The sequence below is a fragment of the Malus sylvestris genome, chromosome 8, assembly GCF_916048215.2.
Source record: "Malus sylvestris chromosome 8, drMalSylv7.2, whole genome shotgun sequence".
Lineage (NCBI taxonomy): Eukaryota > Viridiplantae > Streptophyta > Magnoliopsida > Rosales > Rosaceae > Malus > Malus sylvestris.
The window spans coordinates 2,094,276-2,112,915 of NC_062267.1; the positions used below are offsets into that span (position 1 = coordinate 2,094,276).

The following is an 18,640-nucleotide window of genomic DNA, read 5'->3' on the forward strand; positions in this document are numbered from 1 at the left end:
CACCAAAGCCTTCTTCGCTAAGTTCTTTGAATTTTCTTTTGTTGAAGCTTGTATGTTGAAGCTTTCTGAGTGGAGCATGTAGGTTGGGGTAGTGTTCCCTTAATTTCCCGAGTGAGGAAAACTTCTTGGTTGGAGACTTGGAAAATCCAAGTCACTGAGTGGGATCGGCTATATGAATCTTAGAACGCCATTGTGCTCGATCCTGTGTCATGTCCTTCGTTAGATCCAAGTACTCTAAGTCTTTTCTTAGAGTCTCTTCCAAAGTTTTCCTAGGTCTTCCTCTACCCCTTCGGCCCTGAACCTCTGTCCCATAGTCGCATCTTCTAATCGGAGCGTCAGTAGGCCTTCTTTGCACATGTCCAAACCACCGTAACCGATTTTCTCTCATCTTTCCTTCAATTTCGGCTACTCCTACTTTACCCCGGATATCCTCATTCCTAATCTTATCCTTTCTCGTGTGCCCACACATCCAACGAAGCATCCTCATCTCCGCTACACCCATTTTGTGTACGTGTTGATGTTTCACCGCCCAACATTCTGTGCCATACAGCATCGCCGGCCTTATTGCCGTCCTATAAAATTTTCCCTTGAGCTTCAGTGGCATACGGCGGTCACACAACACGCCGGATGCACTCTTCCACTTCATCCATCCAGCTTGTATTCTATGGTTGAGATCTCCATCTAATTCTCCGTTCTTTTGCAAGATAGATCCTAGGTAACGAAAACGGTCGCTCTTTGGTATTTCTTGATCTCCGATCCTCACCCCTAACTCGTTTTGGCCTCCATTTGCACTGAACTTGCACTCCATATATTCTGTCTTTGATCGGCTTAGGCGAAGACCTTTAGATTCCAACACTTCTCTCCAAAGGTTAAGCTTTGCATTTACCCCTTCCTGAGTTTCATCTATCAACACTATATCGTCTGCGAAAAGCATACACCAAGGAATATCATCTTGAATATGTCCTGTTAACTCATCCATTACCAACGCAAATTATTTTTTCTGAGATATTTAGCAAACATCTTAGCAGAAGTCCTCTGATCTTAATGTCTTCAAACAAATTGGTGGAGGTACTCGTCCACAGTTGTGTACTTAACATCAGGGTAGAGCTCATAAGCCTGGACTCCAAACGACGGCTCGATTTCGAAGTTGGTCTGATCTCCCTTCACATACACTGAGTGGTTGATTGCTAATATCACATTGATTGGAATTGGGGCCTCCGCAAAATTAAACAACAAATGTTAGTTAACCAAATCATGATTACAGTTAAGTTGAAAATGCACGATTAAGTAATGCAGGAGGCTTATAGCACGGTTGATTAAGAGCATTCACTCATGTACTCCACATCCCGAGTTTGAATTCCTTCCTTTCTATCGTTTGTATAAAAAAAATGCATGATTAATTAATGACCTTCAATACCCTTGAGAACTTTGTCCTATGGGACATAGACTTTTTCAAGGACTGTCAATCTTTTTCTCCCACAGGGCAACAAGCTGATTGAATGAGTAGATGTCCTGGGGAGGTCTCAGGTAGAGGATCTTGTTCAGTGTTCTTGGATCATCAACGGCCCTGATTGTATAGGTTCCAATGTCATCTTCCTTGTTAAAGACAGCTGCAACATTAACAAAAGATACGGAGCATGTTTGAGACTGCTTCAGAAATGGCTCAAAGCGGTTGCAGACAACTAAAAGCGTTTATAGCACTATTTAATATAAAACACGTAAACTACTTACGGATCGTAAAACCATTTTTAGTAGTGTCTAAAGAGGCACCTAACAAGTACTTCTTCAAGAACAACTTCCAGGTGCCTTTTGCAGAAACAACTTAATTAATTACTAATATTGTTTATGAACATAATTGCTTTCTACTGAAATTAACGTAAGTGGTACCTTTTTTGTTTCCATCCCCTACGACGATGACTTTGTCTCTGGGTGGAGAAGTGGCACCTGGCTGTGACAATGAGGGCAGAAAGTAGACAGCAAAGCAGTTGCTGGAGACATAAGTGTAGGGGATACCCTCAGCCTCAATAGCACGCCGGATTTGGACCTTGACGTCAAACGTAGACTTGGCTGGCTCAACTGCGTGCAATCGATCCACAGCGTTTGCAAACTCCGACGGGAAAAATCTCTGCATAAAATATAGGCTTAGTTATTATTAAGGGAACTTTAACGAAAAGCTCCCGGTACTGTTCACTTTAACGAAAAACCATATTTTTACACTAAAAAGTCAATCCTAGTACTATTCACTTTACTCTTTATTTTGTCCTTATCGTTAAAACTCAAAGTTTTCAAACCCTTTTCATTAGTTTTCCTTATTAATCCTCAGCAAAACTTGTTGGACTGTCTGATAATTCTAAATCTTTAGTTAATTTTCATGTAAATTTTCACTAACGATCTTATCGACACTATCAAAATCTGTGGGATCTAAATAGTGATAGTATAATAATAAAGACGAGATATGGATGGTATGTAGAATTATTAGAGAGACTGGCCAAAGGTTCACTTTCAATAACATGATATTTTCCCTAACTTGGTAATTATCACCTACACAATCTGTTAGGAATGAGGTTTTATCACAAATTAACTCGATATTAGTTAGAGTAGGGTTAGGACATTTAAACTTTCTTTTTTCATAGATACAATCGATGTATGATATTTCAACATGATAAGTATCATATTGATATTAGATAGTGAAACATGTTATTTGATCAGACAGCTTGAATGAAGATTATCTAGTTTATTAGAGACACTAACCTTGACATTGCCATCTTCTTTGATGGCTGCAATGATCTTGGTTTGGTCTGCAGTTTGCAGGAAACCCACTGTCGATATCACAACGTACCCCTGTTTGATCGCCTTCACCAAACTCTCATGGTCATAAAGATCGCCCTGCATATTAATCACCATAATTGACCAAGTAACATAACATAATTAATTAAATTAAAAACAAAAGGTACTGTTTGCAGATGGTTGTTATTTGCTAAGGCAACTACAAAGGGTGCTAGGAATGATTTTCAATTTTTCAGGTTCTAAATATGTTTGCCAAGGCTTCAGGTCAAGGTCAACATGTAAATTTTCATAAATCTTCGCTTTATTTCTCAGGCAATACTAACACTCAAGCTAGAAATGCTATTGTGAATGTTTTACATATTCAACATAAAACAACCATCGCTAAATATTTGGGCATTCATAATATTGTGTTTTGGAAAGATCCAGCGAATGAATGTGAATTAATCAAAATAGTTAAGCAAAAGCTTGGTGGGTGGAAGGCTAATACTCTCTCTAAGGCAGGAAGGTTAACTTTCATTATGTCCAACTTAATTGGTATACTGGATTATAGTATCTCTTACTTTAAATGTCCCATTTGTGTAACTGAGAATTTAAACAAAGAGTGTAGCGACTTCTTCTAGGAGAGAGATAGAAAGTTAAAACCTATGGCTTGAAAAAAAGAGTGTACTTCTAAGGATCAAAAGGTTGGGTATCAGAAAAATGGATCATTTCAATAATGCATGTCTAGCTAAGTTAGGATGGAAAGTTTTAAAGGACGAAAATTGGTGGTGCAGGTTGTTAAAATAAATAAAATAAAGTACTTAAAGGAAGATGATTTTTTGAGTTGCAAAGTTAAGCAGAATCACTCTTTGGCCTGGAAACAAATTTTAAATAGTAGACATTTTATTCATAGGAGAATTAGATCGATCATGGGTAATGAAAAAAGATATCCTTTTTTGGATCCATCATTAGGTTTTTCCGTATCCACTTTTTCAGCTGATTCCTATAAATCAACAATAGAACATAAATTGGAAGAAGAGAGCTAGTGAGTTTATTGAATAGTAAGAGTTGGGATAGAGGTTGACTCTCGAGAGTATTGAACTTGGATATTGTAAGAAAAAATTGTTATGGTGCCTATTCCCCTTCAAAATAAAAGTGATTACTTCGTGTGGATCATTCCTCTACTGTTGAAATCTCAAGTAAGTCAACAGCTAGGATTTAGAGCAATAATAACCAAAAAGTTAGAATCCTAAACTCCTTAAGAAGATATGGAAGTTAGCAATTCCTCCCAAGGTAAATTTTTTTTTTACTTTGTCTTCTTATTCATGAAAAACTTCATACTAAGATGTGATTGAGTAAGTTTATTCAGAATATGGAAAAACCATGCCCTATGGGTGGCAATGATGATGAGACTTAAAATCACTTATTTCTTAAGTGCGAGCATGCTAAAGAAATGTGGAACTTGTCTCTGGTGAGTTCTTGGAAGAATAATTTGACTCAGTTTAATAATATTTTGGAATGGATGGAATTGATTGACACTGCTGAGTGCAATGATTTGAGTGATCTTAGTAAAACTCTTCTGAATTGCTGGCAAATTCGGAATGATATAAATAATAAAGTGTTTAGAAGGATGAATCCTAGTTTGGCTAGGAGTATCTGGATTACCATAATTTAAGGTTGATTATAAGAAGACCTCTAGGGGTGATCATTGCCACTAACACCTCATTTGATGGCGTCCTCCTTCTCATGGCTACATAAAATTAAACTTTGATGGATCGATTAGTTTGGAAAGAGTTGCAACTGCTTTTGTTCTTAGAAATGAGGATGGGCAACTGGTTGGTGCTGGTGCGTTGAACATTGGTGGTGCCACCATTTCGGTTATGGAGAATGTTGCTGCTTTTGTCCAGGCGCATAGATGTGAAGAAATTGTTGGTGAAAGGGTTCTAAGTTGGTCATGCAGGTGGTGCATGGTGTTTGTATGCCCCCTTGGCATCTTAGACCTATCATCAAGGATATCAAATGGTTAACTTCTGATTTCAGCATATCAGTTGGAAGCATATCTTTAGGAAGACAAATTTTCTGGCTGACGCGTTAGCTCATGTGGCTCTCACTATTGCTAACCCTCATTTTTGGGATTATTGTCTTTCAGTGTCGGCCATGGATGCCTTTAATTTTGATTTTATGGAAAACCATTGTATTAGAGGTTTTAAGCTTTACTAAAAAATTTCATCTAAAAAAAATTCCATTAACTTTTCTTAAACCCGTTGGATTCGGCTTAAATTTAATAAGGACGGCTCACAGCAGATCAGCTCAACCGAGCTTGGGTGAAATCGAGTGATAAATGACTCGTCGTTAATGTCTCCTTCTCTCTCTCTGTTCCCCTCCTTCTTTCTCTCTCCTCTCTCTGCTTCTCTTGATCACTCTCTTGCAGACAGATCACAAACCACCACCAGCCCTACTCCATCCTTGTTGTCACGTCACAGACCATCACCACAATCTGACTACCACCGATAGCCCAGCCCAACTTCCTTCCTATCTCCTCCAAACTGTATACTTTTGACACTCAATAAGTTTTTGATCTTTTAAGTACTCATTGTTATGGTCCTAATAATGCATTATATGTGTTTATTTGCTTAAGTTTCACATAGTGTCAAGCTCACGCTCGTTGGATCCTATAAATGCTGAAAACAGTCATCTTCCATGTCCCATCTACCTCTTCCAAAACCCAAAAAACTCAACAAAATCAAATCCCTAGACCAACAAAAGCAAAACACACCCCCAAAATTGGATAAAGATTGTGCAATAACAATTGTTGCCCCAACCGCAATAATCTCTGTATCTGAAAAGTCATCCCCCAATTGCACTAGTCGACTATGGCTTCCACCTCCGCCGGCCGCGACTGCGGCAAAGCTAAATTCCGACTACGAATAAAAAACAAGAAGAGAAAAACATATGAAGAGATACTTTGTATAAGGATGTTTGATTATAATAGCTCTCACACCAAGTACGATTAGTGTAGAGTCGGATGAGACCAAAATATAAATCATCTCGTAAAAGGGTAATGTGCGGATTATATGCTTAGAAGATTTAGCAAGTCATGATTTCATGATGGTTAGCCTAGCGAGAGATTTTGGATGCAGCCGAGGATATATTTCTGTATCTCAATGCGTCATCACGGTTGTACGTTAGAATCTCCCAGTCTAAATCATAACCAGCCACAAATGTGCAGGAAAAACATAGAAATTACATTAAGAGACTATAAATTTTGTTCTCATCACAAACACTAATCCGCTCAAACAACATTAACAACATTTAAACTTATTTTTTCTGAGATATTTAGCAAACATCTTAGCGAAAGTCCAGTGATCTTAATTTCTTCAAACAAATTGATCGAGGTACTCGTCCACAGTTGTGTACTTCACGTCAGGGTAGAGCTCATAAGCCTCGACTCCAAAAGACGGCTCGATTTCGAACTTGGTCTGATCTCCGTTCACAAACACTGAGTGGTTGATTGCTAATATCACATTGATTGGAATTGGGGCCGCTGCAAAATTAAACAACATATGTTAATTAACCAAATCTTGATTAAAGTTAAGTTCAACGCAGTTAAGTTGAACCATGCATGATTAGTTACTGCATGAGAGGCTTATAGCACGGTTGATTAAGAGCATTCGCTCATGCACTCGAGATCCCGAGTTTGAATTCCTTCCTGTTCTCTATCGTTTGTATAAAAAATGCATGATTAATTACTGACCTTCAATATCCTTGAGAAGTTTGTCCTCTGGGACATAGACTTTTTCAAGGATTTTGCCAATCTTCTTCTCCCACAGAGCAACAAGCTCATTGAATGAGTAGATGTTCTGGGGAGGCTTCAGGAAGAGGACCTTGTTCAATGTTCTTGGATCATCAACGGCCCTGATTGTATAGGTTCCTATGTCCTCTTCCTTGTTAAAGACAGCTGCAACATTAACAAGAGATACATAGCATGTTTGAGACTGCTTCTGAAATGGCTCAAAACGGTTGTAGACAACTAAAAGCATTTCTAGCACTAATTAATATAAAACACTTAAAAAGCTTATGGATCGTAAAACCATTTTTAGTATTGTCTAAGGAGGCACCTAACAGGTACTTCTTCAAGAAGAACTTCTAGGTGCCTTTTCAGGAACAACTTGGTTAATTACTAATATCGCTTCTGAACGTAAGTGTTTTTTTCTTCTGAAATTAACGTGAGCGGTACCTTTGGGATTTCCATCCCCTAAGATGGTGACTTTGTCTCTGGGTGGAGAAGTGGCACCTGGCTGTGCCAATGACGGCAGAAAGTAGCCAGCAAAGCAGTTGCTGGAGACATAAGTGTGGGGGATGCCCTCAGCCTCAATAGCACGCCGGATTTGGACCTTGGCGTCAAACGAAGATTTGGCTGGCTCAACTGCATTCACTCGATCCACATCGTTTCCAAACTCCGACGGGAAAAATCTCTGTATAAAATATAGGCTAAGTTACTATTAATCTCCATAATTGAACAAAACTTGAGTCGGACTGTCTGATAATTCTACAGTCTTAAATTAATTTTCATGTACTTTCATTAAAAATCTTATTGGTACCATGTCAATATCTAAGAGGCCTAAGTGTTGACATTATCAAATAATAAAGACGAGATATGTGGATGGTAGGTAAAATGTCGATATTAGATAGTCAAACATGTTCCGTGATCAGACAGCCTAATCGAAGATTTCTTGGTTAATTAGAGACACTAACCTTGATATTGCCAGCTACTTTGATGGCTGCAATGATCTTGGTTTGGTCTGCAGTTTGCAGGAAACCCACCGTCGATATCACAACGTCCACCTGTTTGATCGCCTTCACCAAACTCTCATGGTTATAAAGATCTCCCTGCATATTAATCACCGTAATTAACCAAGTAACATAACATAATTAATTAAATTAAACACAAAGGGAGATTAATATGTAATTAAACACTAAGAGAGATTAATATGCAATTAAACAGTAAGAGAGATTAATATGCTTACATAGAGCAAAGTGACACCCAAGTTCTTGAACTTCTCAATGAGATTAGCCTTAGCAGGGTCGTTGACCGTGGTCTCTCTAACCAGAGCAAAGGTCGGATGCCCGGCCTTCGCGCTCGCTTCAACGACAAACTTTCCGATATAGCCAGTGCCTCCGATTATCAAAATCTTGCTCTTCTCAGCCATTGAAATTTCGAAGAAATTATCAAATTCTTCTTCTTTTTCCTAGTTTTTTCTTTTGTGTGTATTTTCGAAGGTGTGAAGTGAAGAGAAGTAGCTTGAGCGCATCTTATGTGTATGCTTGAGCGCATCTTACGTATATACTACGTGAAAAGTTAGTATTACCCTCGTCAGGTTGCTAAAAAAAGGAGTTCGCGAAGGGCAGTGCCGGAATGTTACACATTTATTGTTCCAGAATCAAAGACCCTGAAGTGGTCCATACGTAATTGTCGTTCTAGAACCCAAATGAACATAGTCGGGATCACGTTGATGTTCATAATTTTTTGAGTAAATTGTAGCAATAATCCTTCAATTTTAATCGAATTGGAGCAATGGTCCCTGAACTAAAAATTCATTACCATTGGTCCCTCAACTTATCAAAATGTGTAACTATAGTCTTTTTCATCAAAATAAGTTATGTTGGAATGACCATTTATACAATTAGGGTCCATCAACTGATCAAAGTGTGTAATTATGATCATTTTCTTCAACTACGTCAAAATTTTTGTCAAAACGAGTTATGTTAGAATGATCATTGCTACAATTTGGTTAAAGTTAAGAAACAATTTCTCCAGTTGAATTAAAGTTGAGGGACTAATGGTAATTGATTTTTAGTTGAGGGACCATAGCTGTACGTTTTGATGAGTTGAGAGACTAATGTTAATGAATTTTTAGTTGATGGACCATTGCTCCAATTGAGTTAAAGTTAAGGAACCATAGTTACAATTTACTTTTTTTTTTAAAAAAAAAAAATCAACTACCTCGTATGGTAGTATTTTGTTTTTTATTTTTATTTTGTGCGTTTTTTGTTTATATATTTGTTCTCTGTCTCTCGTCATTGTTTCTATCATCTTTTATGTTTTCTCATTTATCTCATTTACTGCTATTTTATTGACAAACGATATCATTTATACTAACACATTTCATAGTGGGATAGTAATAATGTGGTTTGTTTGTACCATACTTAGGGCCTCCGTATTTAGATCTCGTATAAATACTCGGGGGACTCAAATGTAATTATGTAATAAATGAATGGGGCAAATATGTAAAAAGGGGATGAGCCCTTATTCTATAAAAGGGTCTCTTCACCCTCACAAACCGGAAGCTCATCCTCACATACAGAAGCCTCACATCCCCAAAGAAAAGCTCTCTCTCCCTCACAATCCTCTCACAAACAGAGAAATACAATATCAGTGTGGACGTAACCCAAACATTGCGGTGAACCACGATACATCTTGTGTTCTTTACTTTCTTACAGATTCACGGTCGGATTTACGTTGTTCCAAGACCCCTCCAGTTTTGTGCATCAACATTTGGCACCGTTTGTGGGAAACGATACGAAAAGTTGTGTCAGTTCTCTTTCATTTTTTCACCTCCACCGTGAATCTCAGAACTCCAAGATTCCAGTTCCTATTGGCTCTACAGTCCTTCATGCTACCCCTTAGCTACCCTCGACAAGGTGGTGTCGGATAACAACAACCTCGTGGGAAAGAGGAAGAAGAAGATCTCTTTTCTTAGCTGCTATTCAGAATATAACAGCAACCCACGTGGCAACATACAACTGGCCTGCACAACCCTAACTTGCTCCCTCTCTCCCATTTGGTTTGCTTCTGCATACCAAACGACTAGAGACTCTGCAGATTTTAACAGTTTTCTCCCATTTCTTCTTGGATCTCCATATCCGACAATTCCCCAGATTTCCACACTTCCCAATTAAAACCCAGAAAAGCAAACAGTCAGTTGTTACAGTTATTCACATAGCTCATCAATATTTGCTGCCATATATTCTCTCTCTAGAAAATGGCATCCCAACAGATTCTACCCATAACGTATCACCATCCTCCACAGAAATCACTACTCAAAGAAGCACAAGACGACCTGACAACCCGACTTCTGCTGTGCTTGAATTTCGAGGATGAAGAAAAGAACACACCTGTGAAGCCCCTCCTCCCCAAGGTCTCCAGTTACACCACCACTTTCGTTGTTGCTCCCAACAATTACCAGCAGCGGCGGCGTCGGACAGCCATCGACAGCTCCCTTTCTTCCCACTCCCTCTCTGACGACACCCCCGTCCTCATCCTCATCACCAACCAGCTCCGCAAGGACCTCACCTCCACCAACGAGTTCGAGTGGTAAGGTTTTCGTTCAAAAGAAAGCAATCGCCGTGCTTTTAGGTTGTTTGATAAATACCCAGATGCTGTAAGGGTGTGTTTTAAGCGTTTTAAGCGTCTCACTTTCTTGCATTTTCTCGAAAAACTTGATCGATGGCCGATGTTCAGATGCACGACGCTGAGACCTACGCCTTTTAGGCCGAGATCAACCAGCTTCTGAGGTCGAGGGCGAAGAGTCCGGCACGGAGCTTGCAAGCTCTTCCCTTGTTTGGATGGTGGTGGGGGACTTTGTGCTCTCTAGAAAATCAACGAAGAAATGAAGACTTTGCTTTTGAAGACCCCGAGAGTCACGAGGATGCTAAAGTTGGCGAATCCAATGCAACTTTAGAAAAAAAAGTCATGCACTCAGAATACAATGAGACGTGGCACCAGCTTACAACCATCACTTTTCGGATGCTATACGACATAGCCCAGACACCTGGCGATTTAGAGGGACTATATGCGGAGCAATTAAGCATAAATTGATACCGACTCCTCAGAATTTGGTAACTTCAACTCCATATGTATTACGTAATGTATGGTCATGGTAATTCTAATTTTTGAATATTAGAATTTATATGATTAATACTACTTACCGACACTGAAAGTGAAGAAATTATTCAGATTCCTTCACATGGGTAGACTGTTCACTTTAGCTTTAATCATGTAAGCTAGAGTGAGCATATAACTAGGGTTAGGTTTGTAAACCTAAGTGGTTAATCGTCTATATGCAAAAGCAAAGAATAAACACCCACATGCAAAAGCAAGGACTAAAGGGAGGATTTCCTCTGCGAGAGCACATGGGGGACACTGCAAAAGCAAAAGAAGATAAAAAGAAGCAGACATAATTACGGTGGTGATGGCATGCAGAAAAAGGAATTATGGGCATGACCCATTGAGCAAAGGGTTGGATTTATTTTTGAATAATGTAATTTATTCAGAAGATTCAGAAGTCAACAGCACACACAACGCAACATCAACAAATTTTACTCATCGGTCGACGAGTTGGCACGCCCATATACAACCGAAGGACGTAGTTAGCTTACTAATTACTCGGCCTGCGCGCCACGTAGGCTTGGTAGTTTTTAGGGTCAACATTTTGGCACGCCCAGTGGGACCCAGTGCTAAAACTACGAAGTTCACATGATAGATCAAGATTTCAATCAGGTTCCGTTGGAGACTTGGCGCCAAGTGAAGCATTGCTACAAGAAGAAAGCAAAACTCCTTGACAAGTTGTCTAGAAGATGGGGGCATTTTTCCACTCCAACAACAATCACACTTCGGCCTAGGAAAATTGTCAAGACGGCCGAAGAAGAACCTAGGCCACTTGTTTGTTTGGTCGAGAATGAAAGTGTGGTAGGCCTAGAAGAAAAAGTTCAAGTTTTTGAGCCAAAAATTGACTCAGAAAATAATTTGTCAAATGAAGGTTCCAATGATGAACAAGGCCGATACACGACTTTAGACGAAAAAACCACATCAATTGATATGGTAATTGGAGACGTGATCTTAGAAGCCGAAACCACGCCAATTGATATGATTATTGGTGATAAAGCCGATATAGAGAAATTCCATTCGGCTAAGCTGTTCGATTTAAGAGCCGAAATTAACAAAATGATTATGCATGGGGGCATAATAATTGTTCAACACATTCGGCGGTCGAAAATGAAAAATATTTCGCCGAGTCAAAAATATTTGGAGAAAATTCTTTATTCGGCCTAGAGCAAAATCAATTTGAAAATTTTGTTATTACAAGATCTCAACTTGGAATAAAGCATCGTTGGCCTCCTCCTTCTGATGGATCGGCCACTTTTATTCCCGTATTTTAGATTTCAGTTTTCTCTTTATCTATTCTTATCCATCTTGCTGTTTGAGCCGATGATGCATAAGAAAATAGGGGGCAACGGGGACCTCATACCAAAAAAAAAAAAAAAAAGGGAAAACAACTTTCGGTTGGCTAGGCCGAGGCTAAGAGATTCAGGAAGATGCTATCATGGCCATAGCATTGGCCGAATAAGATACGAGTTGGCTGATTAAAAAAAACAAAAAAAAGCTTTGAAGTCCGTGCCCCTGAAAACTTGTTTGAAAGTGGAGGGGATATTAACAAAGCCATTCGGCCATTTTCTTTAGGTTTTTTAGGTGAAGAGGTAAAATGAGGGCTCAGAAGTGCATGACAGCTGTATTACATTGGGAAAGGAGTAGGGATGTATATCCTAAATGGTGGCTTGATGCCGTGTGCATAGATCCTAAATGGTAAGCCATTTTTTAGTGGTCATCCAGCGCCATGATTTCCACTGTTGCTGCATCATTTCTTGGGGTAGGTAAGCAGAGAGATTTGATGTGACTGAAATATGGTGATATTATCATAACCTATTTGGTGGAAAAATTCTTCTCGACCTCGGTGTAGTTTTTCTCAGCCTAAGCCCGCTTTATCCTCAACCCCAATCTTCTCGACCTTCTGGCAAAGTTGCCAAGCCTGGTATGAAGTTGCGGCAGTCGAGGAAGGCCGCAGCGTTGGCAGAACATACATGTTATTGCTGAGGAACAAAGTTTCTTTTTCGACGATTCGACGAGATTTTGTTGGTTACGAACAATTAATTTCCTTAACCATTCGGCTTACGAGCCGAAATTTAAGGAAACTGGGGGGCAATGTTTGGACCAATTTTTACACGATCGGTCCGAGTAATCGAGGTCGTTGAATGAGCAGGATTTTAAACCAACAAAGTGGTTGAAATGATTTTCAATTATTATTGAGAAATAATATTGTAATTTTAATTATGATATTATCTCTTAGTAATGTATTAAATTATTTAAACCTAATATTTGTCTAAATCCCAATTGATTTGAATGGTGATGGAATATAGGGATATGCATTAAGGCATGGCATCAGATAACAACATGCAAAGATATTGAGATACGATTTGCATATGTGGTATTGCTTTAGCCACATGACACATGCATAATTAGGACTCCTGTGCAAAGTGGTATTTTGATGGAAGATGACATCTCAAGTGATTAGCTGATATTGCAATAAAATTGCATGCATGGTTGCACAGGTGTCGTGGGAAAGATAGGTTTATAGTTTGTATTGGGATTCTTTGGCTATGAATGACAGCTTAATGGGATAAAGTAAGGCTACTGATGGAGTTTTGATGTGATGTGATAAGCCTATTTAGGTTTTTATTAGCTTTGAAAAGTCAACAATTTGAAGATAGGCTTTAAGCCTATGCAACAGATCAGTTAAGTTTTAGTCGGTTTTTGCTTAAGATCCAGGTTGTACCAAATAGAAAATATGTTCTTATAAATACAAAGGCAATGGCAACGCATGAAGAACCTCCAATTCAACACACAAATTGCCCTGCGTATTTTCTCGCTCTACGCGAAACCTCTCAACAACCTTGAGATTTTTGTTTTCCCCTTTTCGCCGACACATTTTCAGTTTTGATAAACAACACTGTGGAGGCAACCGGCGAACATCTTCAGTTTGGATAAACAACACTGTTGCCGTAGACTCAGCCGACTGTAGAGCATCTTCAATTTGGATAAACAGCACTGCGATAAGGCTGACTGGTTACCTATCAAAGTCTCGGTCGAGAAGGATTTTTGAATCCTTATCAACAGAGGTCATCTCGTTAGCCTTCTCGGTGAAGCGAGGTGTTACAAGTTATTATACTCGGCACGTTGAACGTCGAGTCGTTTATGATTGGTTATTCGCAATTAGGTTTTAGAGTTGGGCATTATGATGGCCGAACCACTTTCACAATCAAGACGTATATTCGTTTTGAATACTTATGTCTTTATACTCTGGTGTCGATTCGGCGTGCTTATACTCTTACGAATATAATCACAGTGATCGAATCTGGCGCCGACGATTTATGAACTTCGCAAAACTAGTAGCTTTGTCTTTAAGCTCTAGAACCTGAAAGCCGAGGCGTGTTCCTTCCTTGGCCGCAGTCACACGATCGAGAAGTCAGCCGCGCACCCAACCCAGCATCAACAAATTTTACTCATTGGCCGACGAGTTGGCATGCCCCGTATACAACCGAATGACGTAGTTAGCTTACTAATTACTCGGCCTGCGCGCCATGTAGGCTTGGTAGTTTTTAGGGTCAACAGATATGTAGGGTTTAACGGATATTATTATTTGTAAATAATCCTATTGGACAAATTATGAGAAATGTTTTCTATCGAATTACTGTGATGGGTGGTAATTGATTATGGGCTTTAACTGGAAACGAGTCCTCTCTCTGCCTCACTTATATATATTGCATATATCCATCTAATATGCACTTGATAGAAAAAACACGATTAGGGTTTTCACGTGCAAATAGAGGCAAGAGAGAGAACACCTATTTCCTCCGCCACTGATAGAATCCGTTTAGGATTTGATAGCGTTCGTTGTCATGGATCAAGGTACGCTTGGTTGTTTAATGTATTTCTACATTTTATTTGTATGTGAAAATCATGAAGTTCGATGATCTTGGCTTAATTGATTTATAATTTACAGACTATGGCTTCCACCTCCGCCAGCGGCGACTACGGCAAAGCTAAATTCCGACAATGAATCAAAAACAAGAAGAGAAAAACATATGAAGAGATACTCCGTATAAGGATGTTTGATTATAATAGCTCTCACACTAAGTACGATTAGTGTAGGGTCGGATGAGACCAAAATATAAATGATCTCATAAAAGGGTAATGCGCGGATTATATGCTTAGAAGATTTAGCAAGTCATGAGTTCATGATGGTTAGCCTAGCGAGAGATTTTGGATGCAGCCGAGGATATATTTCTATATCTCAACGCATCATCACGGTTGTACGTTAGAATCTCCCAGTCTAAATCAGAACCAGCCACAAATGTGCAGGAAAAACATAGAAATTACATTAAGAGACTGTAAATTTTGTTCTCATCACAAACACTTATCCGCTCAAACAACATTAACAGCATTTAAACTTATTTTTTCTGAGATATTTAGCAAACATCTTAGCGAAAGTCCTGTGATCTTAATTTCTTCAAACAAATTGATCAAGGTACTCGTCCACAGTTGTGTACTTCACGTCAGGGTAGAGCTCATAAGCCTCGACTCCAAACGACGGCTCGATTTCGAACTTGGTCTGATCTCCGTTCACAAACACTGAGTGGTTGATTGCTAATATCACATTGATTGGAATTGGGGCCGCTGCAAAATTAAACAACATATGTTAATTAACCAAATCTAGATTAAAGTTAAGTTAAACGCAGTAAAGTTGAACCAATGCATGATTAATTACTGCTTGAGAGGCTTATAGAACGGTTGATTAAGAGCATTCGCTCATGCGCTCGAGATCCCGAGTTTGAACTCCTTCCTGTTCTCTATCGTTTGTATAAAAAATGCATGATTAATTACTGACCTTCAATATCCTTGAGAAGTTTGTCCTCTGGGACATAGACTTTTTCAAGGACTTTGCCAATCTTCTTCTCCCACAGAGCAACAAGCTCATTGAATGAGTAGATGTTCTGGGGAGGCTTCAGGAAGAGGACCTTGTTCAATGTTCTTGGATCATCAACGGCCCTGATTGTATAGGTTCCTATGTCCTCTTCCTTGTTAAAAACAGCTGCAACATTAACAAGAGATACATAGCATGTTTGAGACAGCTTCTGAAATGGCTCAAAACGGTTGTAGACAACTAAAAGCATTTCTAGCACTAATTAATATAAAACACTTAAAAAGCTTATGGATCGTAAAACCATTTTTAGTATTGTCTAAGGAGGCACCTAACAGGTACTTCTTCAAGAAGAACTTCTAGGTGCCTTTTCAGGAACAACTTGGTTAATTACTAATATCGCTTCTGAACGCAAGTGTTTTTTTCTTATGAAATTAACGTGAGCGGTACCTTTGGGATTTCCATCCCCTAAGATGGTGACTTTGTCTCTGGGTGGAGAAGTGGCACCTGGCTGTGCCAATGACGGCAGAAAGTAGCCAGCAAAGCAGTTGCTGGAGACATAAGTGTGGGGGATGCCCTCAGCCTCAATAGCACGCCGGATTTGGACCTTGGCGTCAAACGAAGATTTGGCTGGCTCAACTGCATTCACTCGATCCACATCGTTTCCAAACTCCGACGGGAAAAATCTCTGCATAAAATATAGGCTAAGTTACTATTAATCTCCATAATTGAGCAAAACTTGAGTCGGACTGTCTGATAATTTTACTGTCTTAAATTAGTTTTCATGTAATTTCACTAAAAATCTTATTGGTACCATGTCAATATCTAAGGGGCCTAAGTGTTGACATTATCAAATAATAAAGACAAGATATGTGGATGGTGGTAGGTAAAATGTCGATAAAGACAAGATATGTGGATGGTAGGTAAAATGTCGATATTAGATAGTTAAACATGTCACGTGATCAGACAGCCTAATCGAAGATTTCTTGGTTAATTAGAGACACTAACCTTGATATTGCCAGCTTCTTTGATGGCTGCAATGATCTTGGTTTGGTCTGCAGTTTGCAGGAAACCCACCGTCGATATCACAACGTCCACCTGTTTGATCGCCTTCACCAAACTCTCATGGTTATAAAGATCTCCCTGCATATTAATCACCGTAATTAACCAAGTATCATAACATAATTGGGAGAAATTATGTTCTCATCCTTCATTTTGCCACTCCATTGATTAAAATCATATTTCTTTTCAATTTTTTATCAAGGTCCTTGGCTATTAATAACATCATTAATTATTTCAATAATAAAATACTTTTTATTTATAAATATATTCATTTAATGTTAAAAATGTTACAATTAGTATATTTATATTTATGACTAAATTTTTTATCATATATTTTTAGTTTTAGTTTGTACCCATTTTTAATTTGCAACCCTTTTTTAATTTGTACCAATTTTCTTTTCAATTTTAATTTGTACCCATATATTAATTTCTTTTTGTGCCTATATTTTTTTAAAGTTTTATTTGTATTTGTACCCATATTTAAAAAAAAATTATTTGTACCCATTTGTTATTTTGCCAAATGTACCCATGCAAATTATATGTACCCATTCATATAATTTTTTCAAATTTTTAATCTTAAAATGTACTGATTCTTAAATATGCCAATCTGTTATATGTAAAATGTACCATTTTTTTTTATATAAAATCTATTCAATTTTTTTCTAATCCATTTTTAAACTTATATGGGTACATTCTTTTTTCTTTGATTTTAAAATGTATCCATGTCAAGTTTAATCGAAGAAATTTACTAATGTTATTAAGTCTAATATCTATTTTTTTTTTTTTTGTGATTTTGAAGAATGTACCATGTTTATACACACACAATAGTATATTTATATTTTAATATTTTTAATCCCACAAATTGTGGTTTTTTATTTAAAATCTCATTTACATAAACAACTAAAATTTTTAATTTAAAAAATATAATAACGTACATAGAAATAAATTATTACATTAATTTCAGGGATTTCGATCAAAAATTTAAAACCAACAAGGTTTCAATTAAAGAATATTCATAGGTAAGAACCGCATCAAAAGTCTCCCTTAAATTAAACACAAAGAGAGATTAATATGCAAGTAAACACTAAGAGAGATTAATATGCAATTAAACACTAAGAGAGATTAATATGCAATTAAACACTAAGAGAGATTAATATGCTTACATAGAGCAAAGTGACACCCAAGTTCTTGAACTTCTCAATGAGATTAGCCTTAGCAGGATCGTTGACCGTGGTCTCTCTAACCAGAGCAAAGGTCGGATGCCCGGCCTTCGCGCTCGCTTCAACGACAAACTTTCCGATGTAGCCAGTGCCACCGATTATCAAAATCTTGCTCTTCTCAGCCATTGATATTTCTAAGAAATTATCAAACTCTTCTTCTTTTTCCTAGTTTTTTCTTTTGTGTATTTTCGAAGTTGTGAAGTGAAGTAGCTTGAGCGCATTTTATGGACGAAATTATATGGTGACAAATTGAAATAGTGGAATTGATTGTTCACCTGTTTTTAAATTTTTTAATCATCATTTATTTGACCTGATGAGAATATTTTATTGATCTTATGTATATACTACGTGAAAAGTTAGTGTTACCCTCGTCAGGTTGCTAAAAAAAAGGAGTTGGTGAACAGCAGTGCCGGAATTTTACACATGAATTGTTCCAGAATCAGACCCTGAAGTGATCCATACGTCATTGTCGTTCTAGAACCCAAATGAACATAGTCGGGATCACGATAATGTTCATACTTTGAAAAAAAAAATTAACGACCTCGTATGATAGTATTTTGTTTTTTATTTTTATTTTGTGCGTTTTTTGTTTATATATTTGTTCTCTGTCTCTCATCATTGTTTCTATCGTCTTTTATGTTTTCTCATTTATCTCCTTTACTGTTATTTTATTGACAAACGATATCCTTTATACTAACACCTTTTATAGTGGGATAGTAATAATGTGGTTCAGATGAATTAGCCTGACAGTGGACTAATAATAATGTGATTCAAGTT

At 38.0% G+C, this 18,640-nt stretch overlaps 2 protein-coding genes and 1 pseudogene across 2 annotated transcripts; all 3 read right to left on the reverse strand.

Annotated features, from left to right (window-relative positions):
- Positions 1-1,046: 1,046 nt before the first annotated feature.
- LOC126632508 (eugenol synthase 2-like) lies at positions 1,047-2,904 on the reverse strand (annotated as a pseudogene).
- A 3,086-nt stretch (positions 2,905-5,990) lies between these two features.
- LOC126632245 (eugenol synthase 2-like) lies at positions 5,991-8,063 on the reverse strand. Its single transcript, XM_050302560.1, has 5 exons — positions 7,794-8,063; positions 7,522-7,656; positions 7,004-7,241; positions 6,521-6,724; positions 5,991-6,310 (listed from the first exon to the last, which is right to left on the reverse strand). The coding sequence occupies exons 1-5, from the start codon at positions 7,974-7,976 to the stop codon at positions 6,144-6,146; spliced, it is 927 nt and encodes a 308-aa protein (XP_050158517.1). The 5' UTR covers positions 7,977-8,063; the 3' UTR covers positions 5,991-6,143.
- Positions 8,064-15,017: 6,954 nt separating this feature from the next.
- On the reverse strand, positions 15,018-18,070 carry LOC126632244 (eugenol synthase 2-like). Its single transcript, XM_050302559.1, has 5 exons — positions 17,807-18,070; positions 16,590-16,724; positions 16,032-16,269; positions 15,549-15,752; positions 15,018-15,337 (listed from the first exon to the last, which is right to left on the reverse strand). Exons 1-5 carry the CDS (start codon positions 17,987-17,989, stop codon positions 15,171-15,173), a joined length of 927 nt encoding a protein of 308 aa, XP_050158516.1. The 5' UTR covers positions 17,990-18,070; the 3' UTR covers positions 15,018-15,170.
- Between the last annotated feature and the right edge of the window lie 570 nt (positions 18,071-18,640).

Coding starts and splice junctions, on each gene's coding strand:
- LOC126632244 (XM_050302559.1), bottom strand. CDS start 17,989: ATGGCTGAGAAGAGCAAGATTTTGATAATCGGTGGCACTGGCTACATC. Junction 16,270..16,589: donor AAGAAGCTGGCAATATCAAG/GTTAGTGTCTCT, acceptor TATTTTATGCAG/AGATTTTTCCCGTCGGAGTT. Junction 15,338..15,548: donor ACTTCTCAAGGATATTGAAG/GTCAGTAATTAA, acceptor TTAATTTTGCAG/CGGCCCCAATTCCAATCAAT.
- LOC126632245 (XM_050302560.1), bottom strand. CDS start 7,976: ATGGCTGAGAAGAGCAAGATTTTGATAATCGGAGGCACTGGCTATATC. Junction 6,725..7,003: donor AGGGGATGGAAATCCCAAAG/GTACCGCTCACG, acceptor TTAATGTTGCAG/CTGTCTTTAACAAGGAAGAG. Junction 6,311..6,520: donor ACTTCTCAAGGATATTGAAG/GTCAGTAATTAA, acceptor TTAATTTTGCAG/CGGCCCCAATTCCAATCAAT.